The 8,839-nt window shown below is 44.7% G+C and overlaps 1 protein-coding gene across 1 annotated transcript; it reads right to left on the reverse strand.

The window, feature by feature from the left end:
* Nucleotides 1–6,355: 6,355 nt before the first annotated feature.
* On the reverse strand, nucleotides 6,356–7,640 carry Ch25h (cholesterol 25-hydroxylase). The gene has a single exon (XM_075975076.1). It carries the CDS (start codon nucleotides 7,627–7,629, stop codon nucleotides 6,775–6,777), a length of 855 nt encoding a protein of 284 aa, XP_075831191.1. The 5' UTR covers nucleotides 7,630–7,640; the 3' UTR covers nucleotides 6,356–6,774.
* Between the last annotated feature and the right edge of the window lie 1,199 nt (nucleotides 7,641–8,839).

Raw genomic sequence — 8,839 nt, forward strand, 5'->3', positions numbered from 1 at the left:
TGTGGTTTGTGTATGGACATGTGTGTGTGGATGTGTGTGTGAGAGAGAGAGAAAGACAAAGAGACAGAGACAGAGATAGAGATAGACAGAGACAGACATAAAGAGACCAAATCTTCTGCCATATTTTTTACTGCAAAGTTAAGTCTTATAACATGAGGTCCTTGTATTAATTTATCATCACTGCTTACATCATCATTATTTAGTATTATTGGTATATAATAAAGTACAATTCTTACAATTTATTGATAGAGAAAACTTGACAAACCCATGCTCCTGTGAAGCCATTGGCACAATCAGGAAAGTATGCACATCCATCATTCCTCAAAGTTTTCCAGCATCTTTGAAAGTCCATGTCTGCCCCTTTCCCTGTCTCCAAGTCACTATCAATCTATTTTGTCACCCTGGGTTTATTTGATATGAGATTTCCCTCTGAATACTATTACTACCATTAATGAATAAAGAAACTGCTTTGGGCCTATAGCAGGGCAGAACTTAGCTAGGTGGGGAAAAACTAAACTGAATGCTGGGAGAGAAAAGGGCGGAGTCAGAGAGAAGCCATGTAGCCCCACCAGAGCCAAATGGAACTTTACCTGGTAAGCCACTGCCACGTGACAATACACAGATTAATGGAAATGGGTTAAATTAAGGTGTAAGAGTTAGTCAAGAAGAAGCCAGAGCTAATGGGTCAAGCAGTGATTTAATTAATACAGTTTCTGTGTGATTATTTCATGGCTAAGTGGCAGGGAATGAAACAAGCAGCTTCCTACTACATTTATTTGTATTTTATGTTGAGTAGTCTAATATATATTCTACCTGACTTTTTTACGCATTTTTAAACTCATCCTTATAATTGCATTATTAGTTTTTTATTCCTGTTTTTGCTGAGGGGTATTCCACTCATGGATGCTTTCTTAAACTGTTTAAACTGAACTTCTCTGAGTAAATACGTGACAAGATAGATTGAAATCATTTCATTAAGATTCTACATGTTAGAAAAAAGAAAAGAAAAGAAAGATACTCCATGTTAACCCAGCAGTATGAGCAAAAACTTAGCAAACAAAGTGGATTGCAACAATGACTATGCAGTGTCCCATAATCACTTTTTTGACAGTCAATAGAAGTACGCACCCAAGGACTTTGGAAACCCAGAGTGTGGTTGGGAAGCAGCAGAGAGGATGAGCACAGGTCTTTGTGTCCCAGACCATCTGTGCGAACCAAAAACAGTCACTTCCTGCCTCTGCAACCCCAGTTTCCTTATTTATAAAATGGGGAAACTGGATGGGGTGTCTTGGCCTTAGCGCTTGTGGATTCTCCTAACTTGCCAGGGACAGCACGTGAGCTGTCTTCCTCTAGCAATGCTAGAAATGAAGTGTGTCCAGCCCACAGCCTTCTCATGGGACCTGTACAGTAGGAGTGGCTTTGTCCACATGATATCCCACTCCAAGAGGCTACATTGAAATCCGCTTTGTTGTCAATGTCCACTTCTCTATCACACAGCTGCCCTTGGCTTGAAGGAGAAGTAGGTCTTCCTCCTGATATAGTACCCTCACTCTATCTGGCCACTGACACAGTCTCTTGCTTCCAAAAGGACTACTGCTAGCCAGCCTAGGTGTCAGCTATCCAGCCTCTTTCAATTTGGAGTCTCTGTGGTGCCTACCCATTGTGTGACACTATTCTTAAAGAAAGATGAACAAATGTCTATTCACACCATACAAGGAACTGACGTCAGGCCAAGGTAGCAACACCACCAATGTCTAACTTTCTGAAACAATATGTTTATTGGAGTTATTTACTGTAGATGGATGAAGAGTTACTTGCAGGAATGTGGATGACTCAAAAGCAGCTGCATCACCTAGAGCATGCAATCTAGCATGGGTGACATCTCATTGGAGCTGCAACCCTGGCATTCTCTGCATTACTTAAAGGAAGTTCCACAGGTAAGGATATCTCCTCATATCAGGATCCCTAGTGCTACGCGTGGATGAATGTCCATCTCCCAGACTACCTTCCGATTCTACAGGGAAGCAGATGAAGCTGAAGATGGGGGATACAAGGAAAAGAGGCCAGAATGGAACTCCAAGGACAGCTGTTGAATGGCAAAGGTAGATCATCATGACATCAGGGATAGACAAAGGGAGAGTGGAATTTCAGATCATTATTTCTGCAGACAGGATCAGATCACTCAGTCAACCCTCTACTGCTTTGCCTCCTTTTCATTGGCACAGAAGTATTAGGAAGTAGTGAAGACTGCTTCTTGCTACTCTAACTTCCACCTACTTCACAGCGATAGAAACTGATGTTTTGAGTGATTTAATGACTGCACCCAGAACAGATAATCAGCAACTCAACCACAGGTTTCTCGGGCTCCCGGGCCTGTGACCTATACTCTGAGACAGATAGAGAGCACTTTCCAAAATTAAGGCCCTCAAAGGAAAAAAAGAAAAAGATAAGAGACACAGTTCCTTCTTTCTCAGATTTTCCACTCCAATTGAGAGAACACTTGCTTAACCTTTTTGCAGTGGATGGTAATTACCTCTGAGACCCATATCTGATCTTGGTGTAGAGAATGAGATACTGCCGAATGTTCAACCTTATCTATGTCACAATCACCTCCGCCCAAACCTCCAGAATCTTAGGGAAGAGGAGGCAGAAAGATTGAAAGAGCCATAGGAGATGGATGACTTCAAGGAAGCAATGTTTTCTGGACACAGCAGGGAAGTTACACATATGAATTAATGGCAGTTACAACAACACTCACCAAGACCACCAGCATGTGATTAGGCCAGACAAAATTACAGAATGAAGAGGAGAGATGGGCCCTAAGTCCCAGCCGTAGCTAAGGCAGTTGATAGCAGCTAGAAGAGGAAGAGTCAGTTTCCTTGAGGGTACAGCCCTTGGTGGGTAAACCACCCTGCAGGAAGGCCACCCACCCAGGAGCACATGAACAAAATAAGCCATTCTTTATTTTTTTATTATGTCACTGAGGTCAGGTTTTTAGGGTTTGTAGTCTCATCTCACTTAAGGTTTGTGTTCTCCTTCCCATGTGACCTCTCATTTTACTGCTCTTGTCTCCTGTTCTCATGTCTCCCCTGGCATGGCAGACTCGCTTCAGAAACCATGAGCCAAAATAAACTCTTCCATGAGTTGCTTTGGCTCATGGTGTTTTGTCACAGCGGCAGAGAAGTAACTGATACATCTCTTTACAGATGAGGACATTGAGTCCTAGAGCATCCTCACGGATCACACAGTGAATATGCAGCAGAGCCAGAATCAAGACAAATGCCTGGGTCTGCCTCCTAATTGAAATAAGTACCAGTTATCATCTTACATATGCAGAAACACTTTTCTCCTTTGCTTAAAATGTGCCATTGTGCCTACCAAGCCCTAACATTCGCTTCTGGTCTGTTTTACAGGTGATCTCTCACAACCCCTGTGACACGAGCAAGTGGGCACAGCACTGAGCAGTGCGATGGCTTAGGAAGAGGTAAGACAAACACTGCCTGCTGCATCCCAACCCCAGTCCCTGGATGCCTTGACACGAATATGCCCTCAAGTTCCTATATGACTCATTCCGGGCCTCGAGCTTCCTGCTACAATTTCAATATGTCCAGTTTCCTCATCTCTCTGATTTTGCAACTGTCTGTCTCCCACTAGGTATCAGTTGTGCCTGCATCCCTGCTTTCTGAACCCATAAAAGTCTTCACAATTTGGGTCCGATGCCTCCCTCTCTTTGGGATCCCTCAGCAGCCTGTTACTGTCTTCCTGATACTGCTTACCACCTCAAATGAGTGTAATGTGCTTATCTGACACTTTTCCAGAGACCTGTTATCTTCGCTAGAACAGGACTGTGCAGAGAGAGCATGGGCTGAGTAAAAGACTGAGTTTGTCTGGTGATGGAGAATGGAGAACGAGAAGAAGCAGGAGAAGAAAGACGTGACTGATAGCTAAGATGCATTTCCTGTGCTTTCAGAATCCATGTCCTGTTGAGCTGATACATATCAAGAAACGAGTGTCATTCTGGGAGAGGATACAATTAGTTAACCTAACAGAAATGGCTGTGTTTGTGTATAAAAGAGGAGGAGAAAAGAGAAAGGGAAGAAAGAACAGAGTATATAGGTAGAACATATGTGTGTTTAAATATCATTTGTGTATATGTAGTATACATGCATAAATTGCATCTATATATAGCATGACTTATACATGCATGCATATATGTTCATATAACGTATAATAGATTTATAATATATACAATGTGTTCATTTATGGTACATATATACACATATAGTGTACAAATGTCTGCATTTATACATATGCAATCATAGATAGACATCTATATAATTTGAGTACATGTACGCATAGTGATATACAGTACTATATATTTTGTATATCTACACATATGGGTAGTATGTATGTATGCATGTGTATATGCTATAATGTAATTAATAGGAACATTTTGAGGTCATTAGGAGATGGGAGAAAGGACACTTGTTGCGCACAATACAGACTTTAAAAAAATGTGTCTGTGGTTAGAGAGGATCCACTAATAGGAAACAGACAGAAAATTAAGCAGTAAATGCTTTAAAGAAACTTCACTGATGACAAGCAAGAATCACATTAAGAAAACACACACACACACACGTGTGCACGCGCACGTGTGCACACACCACAATCAATAAAAGCTAAGGAAATAGAAAAACTATTTTATTGGGTTTCCTAATTAAGAATATTCCAATGCCTATCTCACTCCTACTCAGAAAATGATACTTTACCTATGTGGAATCTACTCTCCATCTACAATGTGAGCTGCTGGTGATGAGGAAAACTACCCTACGTCGCTTAGGGAGGTGTTTCAAAGAGCAAGTAAAATAAAGTGTGAAGAAACATACCCATGTGACCTGTTTGTCTTTCTCTTGTGGCCTTTCACTTAACTGAAAACCCCTGGTCTTCCTCCACAAGGCCTTAGCTGCTGAACAGGACTTGGAGAAAGTGTTCCTAATCCCGACACTCACCATGTGCACAGTTGCCTCATCTCACTTCCCTTACAGGGCAAGATGACATGACACATTGTTACAGACTCGGACAGTGACCCGAGATAGATTGTTATTATGCCACATGGGTGGCATTGCGGTGCCTAGAGCCCTCACAGTAACCAACCGCTTTGCTAAATATTCCACATCTGCCTGATTATCGTCTTCTTTCCCCACTCACTGTGCGCGTGGCAGAGGTGATGAGGCATGTCTATTACAGCCCCCTCCCCGGCATCTTTTTTCCTCTTTTATCAATAAGTGAGATCTTTATGTCCCAGCCTGGTACGGTTGCAGAGAAAGGAGGAAGGAACTTGAGATCAGAAGCCAGGAAAACACATCTGAGTGAACGTGAGAAAATCGGCAGAGGCCGGGTACCTCTCAGCTGCATACTGCCAATCACTGGGAAGACTTGAAGATGTTTCCCAGGATTCTCCTTTGGCAGACAATTTTTAAAACCCTTCAATAAAAACATTTAGGTTCATATACGATGATCCCACAATTACTTGCAAAGTTACAGACTTCTGACATCTCCCACTATAACTTTAGCCTATGTAAACTATGCCCTCAATTTAACATTAAAGTAACTAAGTGGCAGGTAGGCGGGATGGCTGGTAGTGACATCTGTATGGCCAGTAACAGGGGATTGATTTTCACATGCAATCTGCGTCCCATCTCCTTTTACAGGTGAAGAAACAGGGGGGTCTAAGACGGAATTTTACTCTTACTCTTTGTTAAGAAAAAAAAAAGGTTTTTATATGTTTCACGTGTGTCTTCATTAAGAAAATAACCTATACAAAAACCCCAGGAGACAACGTTCTAAGGATCAGTTGTACCAGCTAAGAATGGGCACTGGCAAAAAGAAAAAAAAATGGAGCTTAATTGATCAGTTTCTCTAATGCACAGACTTGGCCTATCGGGTTTGCTAACAACAAGGCTTTAATTTACTTTGATGCTCGGACTCAAAATTGGCCTCACATACCACCCTTCAGTACAATGCCTGATGTGAATCTCCTGTAGAAAAACAATCTGTAGAATATCGTGTACTTCTTAAGGAAAAAAAGCAAAAAAAAAAAAAAATAGCCAAAAAGCATTCTGAATCAAAGCAGGCAGACCCAACCCACCACCATCACCCAACCCCACCCCCTCTTCCTACCACCCTGCTTCTTCTCTAAACCCTTTCCCTCCCCCAAATAGCCAACACCAGATTTCCTTTGTCATGGCAGGACAGATAAATGCTTCAAAGAACTCTGAGCAGCCCAGCCCTCCTTCCTTTTTTGCTGTCATGCATCAGGGTCAGCAGGAGTCGGTGCCTATTTAGTTTGTGCTCTTTTTATTTTTAAAATACAAATAAATTTTTTTCAACATAAATATATTATTTCGCTCAAAAATAGAAAAAAAATGCTATAACCTTGGTCACTGCCCAGCAGGAACAGGTTTGATACTTAAAGAGTCAGAAATCAGGTCTTGCACGCACCAACACGTGTGTTTAGCCCAGTTCCAGTGTGATTTTTGTTTCTACAAACAAGTCATTCTAGAGATCATAGCGATTCATATAGACCACGCTGAATGTCTAGCTTGTGTCCCGAAGTCAATGACATTGGAGTGAGTTGAAATTTGACACCAAGACTACAATTAAACTGATATACAAACATTATATAAATTACTTTTTCGGATTGCAGAAACACATCAAATTTCACAGAGTTCATCGGCTTATAAATTACTTGCTTCTGAAAATAAAAAAAATAGCTCAAGTCTGTTTCTTTTCCTGGTTCAAGTGTGAAGCGCACAGCTCTCTGGAGTCCGCGGAACGCAGGGTGCCCAGCATTTTGTCCCAGTGTGTGAAGTACGGAGCAAAGTTGCAGTTAAACTGAGAGTGATGCAGGTCGTGGTGAGCCACGCCTCCGTACCAGCCAAAGGGTACGAGTCTGTGAGTGGACCACGGGAAGTCGTAGCCTGAGTGGTCCTCCACTGACAGCCAGATGTTAACCACGTGAAAGGTAAGGATGGTGAGTGGATGACATTGCAGTATCGCGACGTTCAGCACGTCGAAGAAGGTCAGAGAAAACAGCTCCCAGATGCTCATGTATTGCGTGGCCAGCGCAAAGGAGGACGCGTTCTGGTGATGCACCTTGTGGAAGGCTCGGTACAGCCAGGGCACCTTATGATGCAGCAGGTGCCACGCGAAGATCTCGGTGTCGAAGAGCAGCAGGCAGATCAGGACGTGACTCAGGAGCTGCAAAAGCTCCGGAGCCTCCTGCGGCAGGAGTGCAGGGCTGCGCGCCCAGTGTAGTAGCGTCACCGGGAACACGAACACCAGGTGCTGGTAGAGCGTCTGTCCCAGGCAGGGCAGCAGCTGCCTCGCGGACGGCGAGAAGTCGGGGTGGATTTTGTAGCGTCGTAGCAAGGGCACCCAGGGACACAGGACGTCCAGCACCACGAATGGCAGGCAGAAGCCCACGTAAGTGATGATGGAAAAGATGACCGGGAAAAAGGGTGAGCGCGCGAACGCCTCCCTGGTCCTCATGGTGTCCCAGAGGGGCTGTAGGAGCAGCGGACTGGAGCACCCCAGGTCTTGGAGCTCCGAGCGGTTGTGGTAGCCCATGCTGAGACTGTGCCCCACAGCTGCAGTCTCCCCAGACCCGCTGACTTTTCATAGGACTGCGGCCCCGCCCCCAGTGATGTCAGCTGTCCTTCCCTCGCCTCCCTGCTACAGAATCTTGTTTAAATAGCCCAAAGTTGTGCATTAGGTTGATGTTTCTGTCCTGTTTCACAGATGCATAGAATCGTTTCTTCCACATACATGCATGCAGCGGCACTTAAAGCAGGTCCCCAGGCATACAGCATTGTTTTTCTCACTTTTCCGAGACGTACTATTGATACAGGAGTGAGCAATCCTGGCTTAGAATCGTTCACCCGCCATCGCCGCTACAAAGTAGTGTGTTCATCACCATCAGAAAGTGCTGTTTCGCAACCAAAGCCGGATTCTGAGTTTTAAAATGTCCGTTTTGACCGGGTCAAGACATGTATCTACATCTTGGAGACCTTTGGATATACGCACCTCACCCCAATGCGCTCTTACTGGATGCGCTGCTAACAGTACAGACTCCTTTACAAAGGAAACCTGACATCGTACACAAAAGCTCCCAAACGGAGCGGCCAGGCTCCAATTAGTGAGAATGATCCTCCCCTCCCGTTGAAGACTGGGTTCCCTGAACAGGAACCAGATCCTGCAAGGCAGTCACTGTCCGCCTTCGCTCTGGGATGGAGAATCGAGGATGCTGGCCCTAACACCCACCGAGGGTCCCTCATTTGGACCACCGCACCTCATAGCCGGGCGGAGGGAAAGATCTGTGCAATCCTGCAGCCTTCCAGGAGGCCTGATAAGTGAGGGAGATGTCCATCTCCTCTGCCATTTCTTTGGAGGTTCTTTAGGCTCCGACTTTCCCCCAGCCCTCATTTTTTCCAGGTTTCTCAACTCCTCAACACCCTCTCAAATGTTGAGGCTGTGGGCCCAGAGTCTGAACACTGCAGCTCAGCACTGTGTCCTGGGAGAGCCCCTGGGGAGTCCAGCACAGAGACACTACTCCGCATTTCCTCTAGGTGGCTAACCCCAGTGGGAAGCCAGGAGCCGTTCTTCCAGTTTTTCCTTCTTGTGTTTGTGTCCTTAAGGCAGCCCTTTTCCGCTGGCAGCCGACAAGCTTGCATTTTCCCGTGTTATTTTCGAAGGGAAAAACCGCCATAGAAGCCCTAGGAGCCTGCTGTAAGCCCTGAAGGACAAGTGGTCTACAGCCTCTGGTTACTCCCTGCCAGGC

Source organism: Microtus pennsylvanicus, chromosome 5 (genome assembly GCF_037038515.1).
Source record: "Microtus pennsylvanicus isolate mMicPen1 chromosome 5, mMicPen1.hap1, whole genome shotgun sequence".
Taxonomy (NCBI): Eukaryota; Metazoa; Chordata; class Mammalia; order Rodentia; family Cricetidae; genus Microtus; species Microtus pennsylvanicus.

Bases quoted from the DNA above. Each gene is read 5' to 3' on its own strand.
- Ch25h (XM_075975076.1), bottom strand. From the start codon at position 7,629: ATGGGCTACCACAACCGCTCGGAGCTCCAAGACCTGGGGTGCTCCAGT.